Source organism: Saimiri boliviensis, chromosome X (assembly GCF_048565385.1).
Source record: "Saimiri boliviensis isolate mSaiBol1 chromosome X, mSaiBol1.pri, whole genome shotgun sequence".
NCBI lineage: Eukaryota > Metazoa > Chordata > Mammalia > Primates > Cebidae > Saimiri > Saimiri boliviensis.
Window position 1 is genome coordinate 7,943,137 of NC_133470.1, and position 18,989 is coordinate 7,962,125.

Genomic DNA, 18,989 nt, shown 5'->3' on the forward strand with positions numbered 1-18,989 from the left:
GAAATGCTCCCTGACCTTTGCATGTTGGATATACTAACTGGGTTTTCCTCTACCTCTATGGCTACATTCTTGACCATTTTCTTCTGGCTTATCATCTTCTACCTGAGTTTTCAATGTGGAAGGTCCTCAGAACTCACTCTTAACCTTTCTCATCACTCTGGTCTCTCTCTGTAAGTAATAGCATGATGCCCATAACTTAAACTTTCATCCATAGAAATTTCACACCTCATTGCTACCTCTAGCTCAGAATCCTTCTTTGAGCACCAACCACTTCTTCCACTTTCATATCTGGATGTCCCAAAGGGATTTCTTACTCTTTATCTTCTCTTTTTTTTTTTTTTTTTTTTTTTTTTTGAGACGGAGTTTCGCTCTTGTTACCCAGGCTGGAGTGCAATGGCGCGATCTCGGCTCACCGCAACCTCCGCCTCCTGGGTTCAGGCAATTCTCCTGCCTCAGCCTCCTGAGTAGCTGGGATTACAGGCACGAGCCACCATGCCCAGCTAATTTTTGTATTTTTTTTAGTAGAGATGGGGTTTCACCATGTCGACCAGGATGGTCTCGAACTCTCGACCTCGTGATCCACCCGCCTCGGCCTCCCAAAGTGCTGGGATTACAGGCTTGAGCCACCGCGCCCGGCTCTTTATCTTCTCTTATCATGTCTTACTCAGATTTCCAAAAGTTTGCCTGTTCTTCATGTGGAAGAACCAGAAATCTGAGAGTCAACCTTGATACTCCACACCTTACATCCCATTTTCACTCCATAATAAAATCTTTATCATATCACTTTCACATTATCTCTCTTTTCCATCCACTTCTCTCCACATCCACCATCACTCTCACCCCAGTCCAAGGTACCATTATCTTTCTCCTGAACTTCCAAATCAAAAGTTGTGCTGTGACCCAGTACTGTGTGAGCTGGCCCCTTTCTAATCTCAGAAACCACACACCCCCTAGTTATTTCTTCTCTTCTTATCCTAGAATTACTAGCACTCAATGACAAGATTCAATATATGTTCTTTGAGAATTTCTACATAGTGATAATTGATACTTGATATGCTATTTAATATGGAGCAAAATTAAGAGTTACATGAGCTATTTGTACATAGTGTTATTTCACAGCTCACAGTAACATACCTAGACAGTGCAGAAAATAAAACATAATACAATATGATTTCACCATAAAGAACAGTGCCAGGATTGAACTCTTTCCAGATTGTATGTGGATAAATATATGGCATAATCAGAAAATGTCCTGGAAGGGGTTGGGGAGTACAATCTCCCAGAGTTACATCATAGTAAATTCACCATGTGATCAGTTTAGGAAGCACATTAATAAAACAAAGTAGCTATTTTTAAAATTACTTACCCCTCCACCCAAAAACACTGATTTCCTTTTGACACAAGAAAGAAATTTCCTGAAGTTCTGAAAGTCTTAAAAACACTTTTGGTCACCGAGAAATATAACTAAGAGAAATTAAGGACTTGGAATTATTCTGCATGAAAATACATTTCTGAACCAGTGTCAATCTTGAATTAGTTTCCATATGTAAATCAAAAGTCACATGAGCACTGCTTAAGTGGCATGAGGAACACAGGAGTGTCACATGATACGCTATATAACAAGGCAATTAAATAACATACAGGACATGATTCAGTCTGATGAAATCAATTAATATGGTAGCATATCAACCATTTATGAATCACTATTAGGAGAGCAATTCGATTCTAAAAGGCTGCTTCTAGTTATTTTTAGATGACCTAACTCAAGAGATCATTTAGAGTTTCCTGTTTTCCTTCTTTTACTCTTGGATTCAAATGATCATTTTTAACATGTGCAGCTGTTACAAACTTAAATGCTAATATCTAACTGGAAGGAAATAATGTGAATAGATTATATCTGTGCCAGACCAGCACAGCGCCCCTCCCCTCACACCTTGGTTCCCAGGACATTGATGTCCTCCCAGTGCTGACATGGACAGGGTTTTATGTTCTGAAAAGATGCCATATAATTAAAAAGATGCCATATAATTAACCTTCACTTAAGCCTAGGATACTTTGTTTTTAAACATTAATGCTACTTTTAAAAAGAAAACCTTTTTTTTTTCTTTGCCATGAAGCCTGATATTTCTCCCCTTAGTTGAGTGGGTGATACGCCTTTTCTTTGGAACCACCAGGACCTACCTTCCTTTTCCCACTTAGCTACCATTGAGGCAGTATAGAACATTGTAGAGTTTTCACTGAGCCTATGCAAATATAATTTAGTTAAAAAATGTATAATGGCCCAGTATGTATTGGTCAGTTACTTCCCTGGACCTTCCTTCCCTGTTAATTCAAATTCTTGCTTCCTGCTGTTTTGTATATAATACATGCAAGGAAACCTACATCTACTTTTGCTGAGGGAACATCTATCCCCTCCTGCAAAAATGCTCATTCTGCTTAGTCTAGCCAAATGGACACTTTCTGAAAAATCACTTAAAGTCTACATTAGATGTGTTTAAATCCCAATATCAATATCATCATCCTAGAATAAATCAAATTTAAAGGAGAATGCATTATTAATACCAACCTGAGTGATCCCTTTAATATGCTCTATATACATATGGAAAATTGCTCGAATCTAGAGATGTTGAAGTGCTCTACTGCAGGAATAGAATGAGGAAAAACTATAGTTTAAAAGAGCAATGCTGGCTCCTAATATTTAGGTCATTACAAAAATAAGGGCACAAACATTTCAACTAAATATAATACAATTTATCAGACTATAATAGGTAGCTGGACAACCCTTTGCCTTCATTATTCCAGCAGTAGATTCAGCTGTGACAGAACGTGCCCTAGTGATTATCCTAGTTAATATGAATCAGAGTTGTTATCCTAGAAGTTGCACATTAGAAGCTCTTAAAAATACCCACGCCTGAGGTATTCCTGCAGACTCCCTGGGTGGGGGTCTTGGAATTTTTAAAGGTTCCACAAGTGATTCTACTGTGTAATTAGGGGCTGAGATCACTGATACTTTCATCTTTTTCTAATTTGAGGTAAACATTTGAAACGTCTGAAGATATTTGGGTTGAGGGTGGTGTTACTGACATCTAGTGAGTAGAGGACAGGGATGCTGCTAAACATCTCACAATGCACAGAACAGCCCCTACCCCTGATAAATATCCAGTCTAAAATGACAACAGTAGTAAGGTTGAGAAACCTCACTCCAAAGGAAGTAAAACAATGGTTTTCCATTCTTTAGAATTCTTCATCTTTTTTAGTCCAAAGAACCAAATGTTATAACGGTTCAAGATATAGGTGTAGAGACTGAGATCAATGGTATGGAATAGCTCCTGTCCAACACCGATACCAATGCATTTTTTAATATCCTTGGTTTCATTGCCTTCCATTACTTTTAAAGCAGAAATTCAATCATTACATAAAAGGACTCCAAGATGAGATGTGTATGGCTGTTCTCATTCAAGACTCATTCACTGTGTCACATAAAATGAAAATAAATGCATATAACTGTACCATTCAGCAACGACTTCATAAGGGACCATAAAAATAAGCCACAAAAAGCAGGGCATGGTGGCTCAGGCCTGTAATCCCAGTACTTTGGGAGGCTGAGGTAGGCAGATCACAAGGTCAAGAGTTTGAGACCAGTCTGGCAAACATGGTGAAACCCTATCTCTACTAAGAATACAAAAATTAGCTGGGCATGGTGGTGTGTGCCTGTAATCCCAGCTACTTGGGAGGCTGAGGCAGGAGAATTGCTTGAACCCAGGAGGCGGAGCTTGCAGTGAGCTGAGATCATGCCACTGCACTCCAGCCTGGGTAACAGAGCAAGACTCTGTCAAAAAAAAAAAAAAAAAAAAAGCCACAAAAAATGAGATTATGTCAATGTGGCTCAGGCATCCATTATGTGGGCTTGAAGAATATTAGTTTTAAATAACCATAAATAACTCTGAGAGAGTGGCTTAAGTTTTAGTTCCCTAAATAGATGCAGAAGGGGACACAAAACAGTATGATGAGAGTAAACAATCCCCAAAACATATGAAGCAAAAGATGAGCATACTGTGATCTAACATAAAAATGCTGAGAATGCACTTATAAGTGGGAGCCTAAACATCATGTTCATATGGACACAAGGGAACAAGAGACACTGGAGCCTACTTGAGGGTAGAGGGTAGGAGGAAGGTGAGAATTAAAAAAAACACATATTGCGTACTATGCTGATTACCTGGGTGATGAAATAATCTGTACAACAAACCCTTGCAACACACAATTTACCTATATAACAAACCTGCACGTGTACCCCTGAACGTAAAACAAGAGTTAAAAAAATATTGACAGCCACTGACTATTCCCTAAAGCCCCTGGATTTTTAAAAAGGAAAATACTTGTTAACTCAACTGAATGTCTGATCTAGGAATTCTTAATTTAGGGGGTGATGGGGTGGGCACTGGGTGAGTTTCGGGCCTTTGGTAGAGCCTCATTGTTGTCAATGATTCTTAAAGGACTCTGTGACCCCCAAAATATTAAGGGCATTTGCTTTAACGTATCTTGGCTGAGGCAATGTAACAAAATAAAATGTAAGCATTCAGGTTAGTTGCAAATAAATATTTTTCAGCTGGGTGAAAAAAAATGCTATCTTCAATAACTCATGAGGATGAGACTGTTTCTTTCCAGTAGTCATGGTAGGTGAATTCAAGCTCTCATTCAACTAACCCTGCCTGTCTGGATTTGTCAGACAGCTGGTTAGTGTTAGAGATGCTGTCCCTGGCTACACAACCCAAGTCCTCTTTATGCATAGCTGATTGGTCGAAATCATAATTGGAACCATAAACTTGGCTGAGGTCAAACTCTCCTCAAACCAGCTGAATTCATCAGTTCAGTACAGTGCTATTCAAACACAGAAGAGTAGACCAAGACAGCGCTTAATGGCATTCCATTGTAGAAATCCGGTTTTCATAACAGAGTTGAACCACGTATATCTATGCAATTCAAAACCCCACCAAATTTAACCATTATGCTCCATGGTAGATGGATTTGCATTAGTTACTTTATCTTTTACCTTTATCTTTGTTTTTCTCCTTTCCTAGTGAATCCAGTTTCTTTCTTAAAGATTTCTTTCTCTTTTGTCCATCTGTAAATATTAAAAGAATGAGAAGTTATAAAGATAAACATACAAGGGATATTTTGCAGTATCAATAATTATATTTGAGCAAAAGTATGGCTTTTCTCTTCACTTATAATTTGTCATTTTAAACAGAGTGTCAGCCCTGAGAATACATGAAAATCCTGACTTAGATAGCACATATTGTCAGAATTTTGGTGTATATTCTTGAATTTCCTTTCAGTTATGGAATGTGCAGAAAACTTACCTCCTTTGGAAGTAATTTAGCATTGACATTTAGATAGGTTTAATTTTACTATGACCTAAGTCTCTTCCTCTCCTCTCTGGTTATATAACTTAATGTTCATCTTGAACCAAATCTCCATGAAAAGAGAGTTAACAGTATGTATAGCTTTGACATTCATGAGCTAGGTGAGTATAACTGGATAAGAAAATGGATTTGGAGGTACATAGAACTTAGGTCTAACTATTGCACCATTTACTATGTGACTTTGGACAAGTCTTCTTGTCCTCATCTATAAAATGGGAATTTCACAAGGTTGTTCTGAGAATTAAATGAAACAAGTATAAAGCACTTAATAGAGAGCCTGACACAGGTCAGGCTACTTTGTGGGGCGTTCCATGGCATAGCTGTACCGTAATTTAGTTAACCATTCCTCCATTGATGGACATTTTAATTGTTTCTCACTGTTCACTATAAGAAATATATTATTTTACAATCTAGCATTGGCTACAAATGTACTTAATGTGTCTGTTTAATTCACCAAATAATAAAGATACCACTCATATTAGTGGGCAGCTGCAATCAAATTCCTGGGATGTCATCATAAAATATTGGCATTCATCATTGCCAGAATGCATTTTGAGGTTATGCAGCTGTCAACTTAACATGTGGGAGGTGTCAATTCAGAATTTACACTGTGATCAAATAGGGGACATGTAGACCATGCTGCAAGGAAATGTATAGTGAAAAAAATGACTAAGAATTATTTGTACAGGACACACTAAAAATGTAAAGAAAGATATTCAGCCCAATACATTTAAAAGCAAGACTATAATATCAGGAAAAAACACAGTAAGTATTATGAAACAGAAATGAGCATTATTGGTATCCCCACAGTTGTAGATGCTCCCAACTCTAAATTTTTTGGAGGCAAAAGAACATCACAATATAATCAACAGGCACATTCAATCCTTCCTTCTTTTCAAAGACTTCAAAAATCACTCTTCTTCCACACACACACACAAATAGTTCATAAAAATCTTCACTCTTGTAGTCACGCAATTTGTATAGGGGAAATTATGTATATCAGTTTTAATGTAATGTAATTGATGGCAAGAGCCATCAATCTCTCCCATTATGTATGTGTTCATAGATATGAACAACATCTAAAAGAATGGAAATCATAAAAAACAGTCTCTCAGATGACAGTGTAATTAAATTAGAACTCAGGATTAAGAAACTCACTCAAAAATGTACAACTGCATGGAAACTGAACAACCTGCTCCTGAATGACTGCTGGATAAACACCAAAATGAAGGCAGAAATAAAGATGTTTTTTGAATCCAATGAAAATGAATACACCATGTATCAGAATCTCTGAGACATATTTAAAGCAGTGAGTAGAGGGAAATTTATAGCACTAAATGCCCACAAGAGAAAGGAGGAAAGATCTAAAATCGACACCCTAATGTCATGATTAAAAGAACTAGAGGAGAAAGAACAAACAAATTCAAAGGCTAGCAGAAGACAAGAAATAACTAAGATCAGAGCAGAACTGAAGAAGATAGAGACACTAAAAACCTTTCAAAAAATCAATAAATCCAGGAGCTGGTTTTTTGAAAAGATCAACAAAATAGACTGCTAGCCAGACTAATAAAGAAGAAAAGAGAGAAGAATCAAATAGATGCAATAAAAAATGATAAAGGGGATATCACCACCGATCCCACAGAAATACAAACTACCATCAGATAATACTATAAACACCTTTATGCAAATAAAACAGAAAATCTAAAAGAAACAGATAAATTCCTGGACACTTACAGCCTCCCAAGACTAAACCAGATAGAAGTCAAACCCCTGAACAGACGAATAACAAGGTCTAAAATTGAGGCAGCAATTAATAGCCTACCAACCACAAACAGTCCAGGAGTAGAGGGGTTTATAGCCAAATTCTACCAGAGGTAGAAAGAAGAGCTGGTACCACTCCTTCTGAAATGATTCCAAACAATGCAAAAGAGGGAATCCTCCCTAACTCATTTTATGAGACTAACATCATCCTGATACCAAATCCTAGCAGAGACACAACTGAAAAAGAAAATTTCAGGCCAACATCCTTGATGAATGTCAATGCAAAAATCCTCTATAAAATATTGGCAAACCGAATCCAACAGCACATCAAAAAGCTTATCCATCACAATCAAGTTGGCTTCATTCCTGGAATGCAAGGCTGGGTCAACATATATGCAAATCAATAAACATAATTCATCACATAAACAGAACCAAAGACAAAAACCACATGATTATCTCAATAGATACAGAGAAGGCCTTTGACAAAATTTAACAGCCCTTTACGCTAAAAACTCTCAATAAACTAGGTATTGATGGAACATATCTCAAAATACTAAAAGCTATTTATGACAAACCCATAGCCAATACTACTGAATGAGCAAAAACTGGAAGCATTCCTTTGAAAACCAGAACAAGACAAGAATGCCCTCTCTCGCCACTCCTATACCACATAGTATTGAAAATTCTGGTCAGGGCAATAAGATAAGAAAAAGAAGTAAAGTGTTTTCAATTAGGAAAAGAAGTCAAATTTTCTCTATTTGCAGATGACATGACTGTATATTTAGAAGACCCCATCATCTCAGCCCAAAATCTCCTTAAGCTGATAAGCTTAAGGACCAGCCTGGCCAGCATGGTGAAACTCCATCTCTACTAAAAATACAAAAATTTGCTGGGTGTGATGGCACACGCCTGTAGTCCCAGCTACTCGGGAGGCTGAGGCAGGAGAATTGCATGAACCCAGGAAGAAGCAGAGGTTATAATGAGCCGAGAATGCTCCACTGCACTCCAGCCTGGGCAACAGAGCAAGATTCTATCTTAAAAAAAAAAATTGAATGTGTGAACATATTAATATGATGTGTGAACATATTAATATGTAAACTTCCTCAACATAGAGTAAAAGTTGGAGGCCAGACTCTGGAAACAGACAGTCTGGTTCCAGATCTAGTCTCTGACCCAAACCAAGACCAACCATGCTATCTCACTGTGCCTCTATTGCCTTCTCTGTAAAATGGCGATAATATCAGTACCCATCTAGTAGGCTTGTGATGAGAATTTAATGAATTAGTTCATAAAGCCCTTGGAACAGGTCTTGTCATGTAGCAATCTATGCATTTTTACTCAGTGAATAGAATGCAAAACTTTGGGCTCCTGTTAATTTCCTCACACTGGATACTTCCCCTGGGATATACCAAATTGATAATCCAGGTGTAAATATTTCCAGAAAGATTTTTGATACTTTTTCTACATTAGGAATTTCCACATCAAAAATGGCTTTCAGAGTTCATCCATGTAACCCTGGATTCACACAAGGATATTGGGAGGATTTCACAGAGGCCAATTGTCTGAAAGAAATCAATTTCCAGAGCGCCATTTTCCTAACTCAAACTGCTCTTTTCAGGGGAACTGTCACTGTGATTCAGTCAGGCCTCATTAATCAATGTCAGCACAAAGGAAATCCAACTCATCACATTCTCCAGCCACTTCTAATTCACCAATCTGGGATTGCTTGAAGCTTAGATGGAGCCTATTGTTCTCTATAATAACATTAATAGCACTTCTTCACTTTCAAGGAGAGTGCGTTAAATTTGAAGCTTAGGAGATTTTAGCAAGAACTCCCTAAGATCATACCCAGTTTTGTGAATGTTTAGATATGTTTTTCTGGGGAGACACCTAAAAATGTTCACAAGGTTCTCAAGAGAGTCCATGGGCTCAGCAAGAATGAAGACCACTATTTTAGAGGAAGAGTGGACCCTGCTCCACTCCAAGGCCAACTCCTCATTCTCTCATTTAGAGCCTCTCTCCTGCATACTTAAACCTTGATTTTTCAACTCAAGTCATTCAGCCTACATCTATGCTCAAGTCTGAATCTTCGTCTGTAAAATACCTTCCCTTTAGCAACCACCCTGCCTTCTTTCTGTTCTTCTGGCTTCCTCAAATGCTAAGTACTTTTATACAAATTACTGTCTTGTTTTTTTGCTCCTTCCACTCCAGCAAGTCCCTGATGATGGTCAGTGTCTAATGCAGTGTACACATCCTAATTCTGATAAAACTCTGTGTGTGTGTGCATGACTTGATATCATTTGGATAGCAATTTATGACAGAAACATCCTCTGGTCTGACTCTGAGTCTTTTTATAATTGATAACTGAAACTATTACTTGAAGCTCTTCCTTCCTTTGGACTTGATGACATCATTCTTCACCTTTTCTTTTCCTATCTCAGGGTCTTCCTTCTCAACCTCTTCTGTAGCTTCTCCTCTCCTCTCAGCAATTCACTTTATAAGTACTATTGAAAGAATGAATGGATGGGGACTGGTTTTGGAGAGACATTGTTGCAAGCTTGGCTCTGCTTCTGACTGGCTGCCTGACTTCAAGCACCTTCCTAGGCCTGTCTGCATTCAGTCTCCTTGCCAATATCATGGGGAGATTGAGATGATAACACATAGAGTGTCCAGCACAGAGTAGATGTTCAGTAAATTCGTTGATCTTTCTCCCTGCAGGCAATTATTGTTTCTCTTAATGACACCCAGTGTTTTGATGACCATCGTGATGTTGCAAACTCTTAAACACATCTCTGTTTGAGATCTCTTTACAACTGGAGACTTACTTTTCCCTTTGTTTACCAGGCATCTACATCTGAATCTCCCATGAGCACCTCAGAGGTCACAAGTGTGGGTAGCCCTGTACCTGTCCTCTGAGACTTTCTTTTGTAGTCTCTGCAGCTACCCACTCTTCTGAACCAGCCACCTCAAAGTCGTTCTGTAAACCTTCCATTTGGTGGCTAATCTCTTCTCACATGCAATTGGTAAAAAATTCATTTTGATTTGATCTTCCTCTTTGTTCTCACATCTCCATCTCCATGGACACTGCTACAGTCCAGACCTCCACTGTTTTCATGTAAGAGTGAAGATTGATCTATATGGTCTCCCAGCGTCTAGTCCCATCCTGTTTCATCTGACGTTCCCCACTGCTGCGGAAAGTAGCAGTTGCCAATATCATGTGGGAATTGATATAACACACTGAATGTCCAGCAGAGAGTAGATGCTGAAGAAATTAGTTGGTCTTTCTCCCTGCAGGCGAATATTGTTTGTCCTATTGACACGCAGCATTCTGATGACCATCATGATGTGGCAAACCTCCTGGAAGGTGTCACATCATGTTCCTAGAAACTACCTCTTCTCTCCCATATGTAAAATTTTTCAGTTACTCTCCATGATCTAGAACAAGGTTGCTCACCCTAGCACTGTTGACATTTGGGTCAGTCTTTGCTGTAGGGACTGCCCTGTGTAGTGTAGGATGCTTAGCGGTATCCCTGGTCTCCACCTGCTAGATGCCAGTAGCCTGCACCCCTCCCCAGTTGTACCAGCAAAACATAGACCTTGCCAAATATCCCAGGGACAGTGCACAAAGTTGCCTCCAATTGAGAACCACTGACCTGCAAAAGTAAAACCTGTATTCTCTCTTGGCTTATAATATACCACAAGATATTGTACCCAAATATCTTCAACTTTATCTCCGGAAACTATAACTCACACAGACCCTGACATCTTTTACAGTTCTACAGAAAACTTATTTTTTCCAAGTATACTCCACCTTTTACAACTCCCAAACTAAAATGCCTGTGTAAAGTCTTTCCTATCCACACTATAAATAATTTGTCCTTTTTCCTTGTGGCTCCTATATCACGTACCAACTATTGCAGCACTTGTCACTGAAATTTCTTCCTTTCACAAATATATTTTATCCTGACCACTGCTACCACCTACTTAAAACGTTTTGAGTTTAGAAAAGAGATTTTATATACTTAGCATGTAGTACCATGCCCAACACATAGTAGGAGTTTTGACAACTATTAGATAAATGAATAAGGGAATGACCAAATGAGTGAATGAATGAGGTCATACCTTCCTCTCCCTGGCATGGAAACATGCTGCATGTTCTGCACGCAGAGTGAGTTGCTGGCTTCATGTCAAGGGGGAATCCCCTTTAAGAAGTGGATCTGAGCTGCTGTTCTCCATGTTACCTGAAATCCCACCTGTTCCTGAAACTTGCTTTATTGAGACATGAGTTTCAACATGATGCAAGAGGAAGTTGTTAAAATTTATTTTTTTAAATTCATTGATGATCGCATCTGTAATGTCCCAATCATAAAAATAATCTTATATTTAACCCCACTCAGAAATATTCTGTATGGGACTCTGCTTAGCATCTTGATGTGAAATTTATACCTAAGTCTATATTGGCAAACATCAAATTAAACTTGTAAGTATAAAGGAAATAAGAGTGTCCTTGACCTAAAGCATAGATGATCAGCGGTTTCTAAATGACTTTCCTTGAAAGTGAACTTTGATTTTTTTAAGCACTGGGCAGGAGGCTGTAATGAAAGGCACTGATGATATTTAGATGATTTAGAACAGCACAAGCTGATGCGCCATTATTCAGCTTGCAGGATACATTTATCTTCTGTAAGTAGTATGAAACACCTTTGTTTTTATGTTGGTTCTATTCCTTTAAAAAATTATAGGTTTTGTCTTGTTATATTACAGTCATAGTAAACAATTATGGGTATCTGCAATTACAACAAGCAGCTCATTAAAGGGGGCTGGGTTGGTTTCACTGAGGCTCTGCTTTATTTCTATTGGAATAATTTTACGCGCACAGCAGCATATCAAATAGGATGCACCCGAGGATGATTTTAGGAACTTAGTTCAAAAGTCCTCTCAGGAGTTTGCATACATTTTAAATAATATTCAGCTAAACACATAATCACATGTTTCTCATATATTTTCAAAAATCCCATACGGTTAAAAATTCCTGCCACATTTCCCTGTTTTGATAAACAGAATGACGTTTAATTAAACAGTCCTGAAAAATACCTTCTTTCCTGACTTTATACTCAAGGGAGTAATAAAGTCCCCATTTCAGAAGATGAAATAACACACTGCCTGCTCCTATTCCAGTTTTCTGCCTCAAATGTCTTCCTGGAGAGGCTTCATGTATGCCAGCCTTCTCAAGGATTAAACCAAGAGTAGATGGTAGCTAGTGTTCTTTGATCTCACTGTACTTGTTGATATTCATTTTTTTCTAAGTTGGCCAGGTTGGTCTTGAACTCCTGGCCTCAAGCAATCCTCTCACTTCAGCCTTCAAAAGTGTTAGGATTACAGGTGTGGGCCACCACACCTGGCCTGGTTGGTATTGATTTTAAAAAAGTGATTTGCTTATCCTTGTTAATTTTCTATCTGATTTATTTGTCTAATATTGACAGTAGAGTGTTAACATCTCCCACTATTCTTGTGTGAGAGTCTATGTCTCTTTGTAGGTTGTTAAGAACCTGCTTTATGTATCTGAGTGCTCCTGTGTTGGGTGCATATACATTTAGGATAGTTAGTTCTTCTTGTTGCATTATAACAATTATGTAATTCCCTTCTTTGTCTCTGGATCTTTGCTGGTTTACAGTCCATTTTATCAGAGACTAGGATTGCAATCCCTGCTCTTTTTTGCTCTCCATTTGCTTGGTAAATCTTCCTCCATCCCTTTAATATCCCTGCTTTTTCTTTGCTCTCCATTTGCTTGGTAAATATTCCTCCTCTCTTTATTTTGAGTCTATGTGTATCTTTGCATGTAAGATAGGTCTTCTGAATACAGCACACCGATGGGTCTTGAATTTTTATCCAATTTGCCAGTCTGTGTCTTGATTGGGGCATTTAGCCCATTTACATTTAAGCTTAATATTGTTACGTGTGAATCTGATCCTGCCATTGTGATACAAGCTGGTTGTTTTGCCCATTAGTTGACACAGTTTCTTCATTGTGTTGATAGTTGATAGTCTTTACTACTTGGTACGTTTTTGCAGTGGCTGGTACTGGCTGTTCTTTCCATGTTTAGAGCTTCCTTCAGGAGCTCTTGTAAGACAGGCCTGGTGATGATGAAACCTCTCAGCAATTGTTTGTCCATAAAGGATTTTATTTTTCCTTCACTCATGAAGCTTAGCTTGGCTGGATATGAAATTTCTTTTCTTTAAGGATGTTGAATATTGGCCCCCACTCTCTTCTGGCTTGTAGGGTTTCTGCTGAGAGATCCACTGTGAGTCTGATGGGCTTCCCTTTGTGGGTAACCCGACCTTGCTCTCTTGCTGCCCTTAGCACTTTTTCCTTCATTTCAACCCTGGTGAATCTGACAATTATGTGCCTTGGGGTTGTTCTTGAGGAGTATCTTTGTGGTGTTTTCTGTATTTCCTGGATTTGAATGTTGGCCTGCCTTGCTAGTTGGGAAAGTTCTCCTGAATGATATCCTGAAGAATGTTTTCCAGCTTGGATCATTGTCTCTGTCACATTCAGGTACATCGATCAAATGTAGATTAGGTCTTTTCACATAATCCCTTATGTCTTGGAGGCTTTGCTCATTTATTTTCACTCTTTTTTCTCTACTCTTGCCTTCTTGTTTTATTTCATTGAGTTGATCTTCAATCTCTGATATCCTTTCTTCTGCTTGATCGATTTGGCTATTGAAACTTGTGTATGCATTGCGATGTTCTCATGCTGTGTTTTTCAGCTCCATCAAATCATTTATGTTCTCCACCTTAAACTTCATATGGAACCAAAAAATAGCCTGCATAGCTAAGACAATCCTAAGCAAAAGGAACAAAGCTGGAGGCATCACACTACCTGACTTCAAACTATATTATAAGGCTACAGTAATTAAAACAGCATGGTACTGGTACCAAAACAGACAAAGAGACCAATGGAACAGAACAGAGGCCTCAGAAGTAATGTGACACATCTACAACCATCTAATCTTTGACAAACCTGACAAAAACAAGCAAAGGGAAAAGGAGTCCCTGTTTAATAAATGGTGTTGGGAAAACTGGCTAGCCAAGTGCAGAAAGCTGAAACTGGACCCATTCCTTATATCTTAGAGCTTCTGCACAGCAAAAGAAACAATCATTAGAGTGAACTGGCAAACAACAGAATGGGAAAAAAATATTTGCATTCTACCCGTCTGACAAAGGGCTAATATCCAGAATCTACAAATAACTAAAACAGATTTACAAGAAAAAAAACAACCCCATCAAAACGTGGGCAAAGAATATGAACAGACACTTTTCAAAAGAAGATATTTATAAGGCCAACAAACATATGAAAAAATGCTTATCATCACTGGTCATTAGAGAAATGCAAATCAAAACCACATTGAGATACCATCTTACACCAGTTAGAATGGCTATCATAAAAAAATCTGGAGACAACAAATGCTGGAGAGGATGTGGAGAAACAGGAATGCTTTTACACTGTTGGTGGGACTGTAAATTAGTCGAACCATCATGGAAGACAGTGTGGCAATTCCTCAAGGATCTAGAAATAGAAATTCCATTTGACCCAGCAATTCCATTACTGGGTATATACCCAAAGGATTATAAATTGTTCTATTATAAAGACACATGCACATGTATGTTCACTGTGGCACTGTTTACAATAGCAAAGACTTGGAACCAACCCAAATGCCCATCAGTGATAGACAGGATAAAGAAAATGTGGCACATATACACCATGGAATACTATGCAGCCATAAAAAAGGATGAGTTCATGTCCTTTGCAGGGACATAGATGAAGCTAGAAACCATTATTCTCAGCAAACTGACACAAGAACAGAAAACAAAACACCGCATGTTCTCACTCATAAGTGGGTGTTGAACAATGAGAACACATGGACATAGGGAGGGGAACATCACACGCTGGTGTCTGTTGGGGGTGGGGGCTAGGGAAGGGATAGCAGGAGTTGGGGAGATTGGGAAGGGATTAACATTTGGAGAAATACCTAATGTAGGTGACAGGGGGATGGATGCAGCAAACCACCATGGCATATGTATACCTATGCAACAACTTGCATGATCTATACATGTACCCCAGAACTTAAAGTATAATTTTAAAAAACACATGATTTTTTACCTGTTTTCCATGAAACCTGGCATGCTATAGGTTGTTTGTTTCACTATATGACATTCCATATATTTACCATTAATTCAAATTAATTGGAATTCCAATAGAATGGCTGAAACAAATTGAGAACATTTACTACACCCCTTTAGACAGTATTATGTTAGGTTGAAATATTTTCTACACTGGCTCTATCTACGGGTCATTGCACCTAGCTATTTAGATGTCAAGGAAATGTAACTGAACTAAAAATCCTAGTCTTTGAGAAACAGGCTGTTTTTGTTTGGTTTGGCTTTTTACCTGTTGGCTCCTCATCTTTGAGGTTTGCTCTGACAGCTCTGAAGCTTGGGTAATATCCAACAATATACAGAAAGTTTGGAAATAATTAGGTTGTGTGATATTAATACATTCCCATCCTAAAAACCACAGTTTTAAAATATTCCTATTGTTTCCCCTGTCCTCTGCTCATTTGACAGTTACCAGGAGTTTTGGCAGAGGGGTAGAGAAGTGCATATGTTGTCACCTGCAGCTCTGCTGCCTCAATAGCCCATATTAGGAATTAGCATGGTGTAGATTAAGTACAACTACACAGTAGTCATCAATTTCCAATGTTATCAATACATTAGAAAAGGGCTTTGGTTTCCAATTAAGTACTGAATGATTGAAAGAAAAATGTGTTGTTACAGATTGTTGAGAAACAGCTCTACCTCCATTTACCCTTTCATTAAGAAACAGGGATAAGAAATACTGTGATATTAGGATATCTAGAATTTGGAAGATGTGGAATCATCCTGCTGAGGCCAAGGGCAATCCAGAAAATAAGCTGTGATTCAGACTCTGGTGTGCCTTGTGGATGCCATGGGTCATCCAGGAGGCTTGTTACCTGGATGATGAGGAACTACCAGGGAGGAATTCATTCTAAGGTTAAAAAAAGTGTCATCCTGGCATAGTGACTTTGACCCAGTTCAAAAGCCTGGGTTGTTGAAGAGGAGCTAAATTCTAGGAATGGTGTGTTTACAGTGAGTGCTGTGTTTCCCAGATTTTCCCATCCATTCATAAGGATCTGAACATTTTAGAAAGAGTGAGTGAGAACTCAGAATAAGAGTTGAATGAGCCACTCACTGAGAGTGCAGTAGGAGGTTAGCTCAGCAGGTCTGTGTTGTCCAAACCCTGCACTTTCCAAAGAAAGTTCTGTTCTTTGACAGCCTTTTAGGAGATAAACTCCAAACCCTTGGAATATCCCACCTGATAATAATGTCTTTGTTTATCTAGAGCTTTGAGTTATGCTAGATAGTTAATGGTAACAATGTGATTTATAGTGGGGGCTTTGGGCCACCTGTATCAGTCTGGACCTCTGGAGGGGCTGGCAACTACGTTCAGTCATGCAGACAGTCTGCCATGCTTATATGCCCCAGTAACCACACTGGATGCCAGGCTTGGGGGAGCTTTCTGGGAAGCAATGTTCTGTGCATGTTTCCTCACCTCACTGCTGGGAGAATTAAACATTATTTGGTTCCATTTCCAAGCTGCTGAAAAACTGTAATGCTGTTGGAGATAAATCAGTAACGTAGCTTAAATCAAAAGGAGAAATGTTGATTGTGTAGGTTTTGTAGAATTTTTTTTAAATGTTGATGAAAGAAGGGAAAACCAACTATGTAGAAAAGGGAGCCTTTATTATGAACACACAATTCTCTAAAACAAGTGAAAAAATACCAGTGTGAAATAAAAGTAAAGAAAAAAAGAAACAATTCAGATATCACCACATAAGATTATGCTTAATCTTACATGTTACACTTACATGTTTTATTTTATTTTAGACAGAGCCTTACTGTCACCCAGGCTGGAGTGCTGTGGCATGATCTCAGCTCACTGCAATCTCCACCTTCTGGGTTCAAGCAATTCTTGTGCCTCAGCCACCCGAGTATCTGGGATTACAGGTATGTACCACCACACCTGGATAATTTTTTCTGTGTTTTTGGTAGACACGGGGTTTCGCCATGTTGGCCAGGCTGGTCTGGAACTCCTGACCTCAAATGATCTGCCTGTGTCAGCCTCCTAAAGTGCCGGGATTACAGGTGTGAGCCACTGTGCCCGGTCACTTAAATGAAACATCTGACTGCATTGCTGTATTCAATATATCTGAATATGTTATACAGAAAAGTGTTTTGAAAGCCCAATGAAAATTAATAACCAAATAAAATGTTCTACTTACAGCCATTTTTTACTTACCTTTAGAGTAATTTTGTTTTGTAACATGAAAAAACAGATATGTTGTTCATCTTGTCAAAAACATTTATGTGTAGAACTGTATTTTAAAACAAGCAAGTACAAAAGAGAAATAAAGTGTGTGAATATTTTATGACCTCTCAAATTAGCCTTACTTGAAAAGACCATCACTCCATGGCCAATGGATCTACTTGATCCCGAAATAACTGTGAGTGGAGTGTGTCTGTTACTATCAGGAGGCCAACTGTATGGCGACAAGAAGAAAGGCTTTTGACACCCCTGGGATTTCTATGGCCAATTAAAATGGAAAGCAGCAGCAGGAAACCAGTTGACATTTTTTAAAGAAAGAAATGACAAGTCTCTCAGCCAGAACCTTTTAGTCATCATTTCTTGAAAACAACTATACGTCATACAGTTGCATGCAGGGAAATAAATGGAATATGTACTTTGTAAAAGAGTTTGGCAATTAGCAAGTTACAATTATCATCCCTGAAAGTTATAAAGGAAGGTCAGTCTAATAGTATAGTTTTGTATTTGGGGCAGTGTTTTGATAGAGGTGTTTGAGCAACATACATTAAGCAGAGGCAGGCAGATGAATGGATGGCTCTATTCTCTCTAAATCCATCACCACTTTCGTGACACTACTGAAGCATATCTCTTCACTGCCTGCCAGTTTGCTGGAGTCCTTGTACAACTGTAGTACATCCATCAGTACAGACTGTTCCTGCTGAATAATAGTAGTATAGAGGCCGGGTGCAGTGGCTCACGCCTGTAATCCCAGCACTTTGGGAGGCCAACGTGGGTGGATCACCTGAGGTCAGGAGTAAGAGACCAGCCTGGCCAACCTGGTGAAACCCCATCTCTACTGAAAATAAAATTAAAAAAAAACATAAATAAATAGCTGGGCATGGTGGTGGGAACTTATAATCCCAACTACTTGGGAGGCAGAGGCAGGAGATTCACTTGAACCTGGGAGGTGGAGGTTGCAGTGAGCCGAGATCATGCCATCGCACTCCAGCCTGGGTGACACAGTGAGACTCTATCTCAAAAAAAAAAAAAAAAAAAAGTACAAAATAACAGGACAGCCTGTTATTACTGATTGAAGTTGTTAGCATTGAGGTTCAAAGAGGAATCCGACTTTTTTGGTCTAAATTAAAAATAGTAAGCATGGTACATAAATTAATGCAATTCGTCTACCTGTGAACTTCTCTTATAATAGTCCCTCAAAAAGCAGGAACTTGAAAAGAATGATAATTCAGCCTCACAGCTGAAAGTATTTTAGTGGTATTTTTTGACATTTTGTTGGCTTATAAGTGAACCATGCCACAGAATGCAATGGACAAAGGGACATTTCTTTTGCCATAGCATCTTTGACAAGTGAAACTCCCCAGTTAGACTATAAATAAAAACAGCTGTGAAATTTCA

The 18,989-nt window shown here is 38.6% G+C and overlaps 1 protein-coding gene across 3 annotated transcripts in view; it reads right to left on the reverse strand.

Annotated features, from left to right (window-relative positions):
- ARHGAP6 (Rho GTPase activating protein 6) overlaps positions 1-18,989 on the reverse strand; it is a 542,269-nt gene that overhangs the window by 55,911 nt on the left and 467,369 nt on the right. For all 3 annotated transcript variants that reach the window (XM_003920302.4, XM_074391719.1, XM_074391720.1), the window contains exon 3: positions 5,054-5,125. In XM_003920302.4, the coding sequence (XP_003920351.3) occupies positions 5,054-5,125 (72 nt within the window). The remainder of the gene's footprint in view (positions 1-5,053; positions 5,126-18,989) is intronic.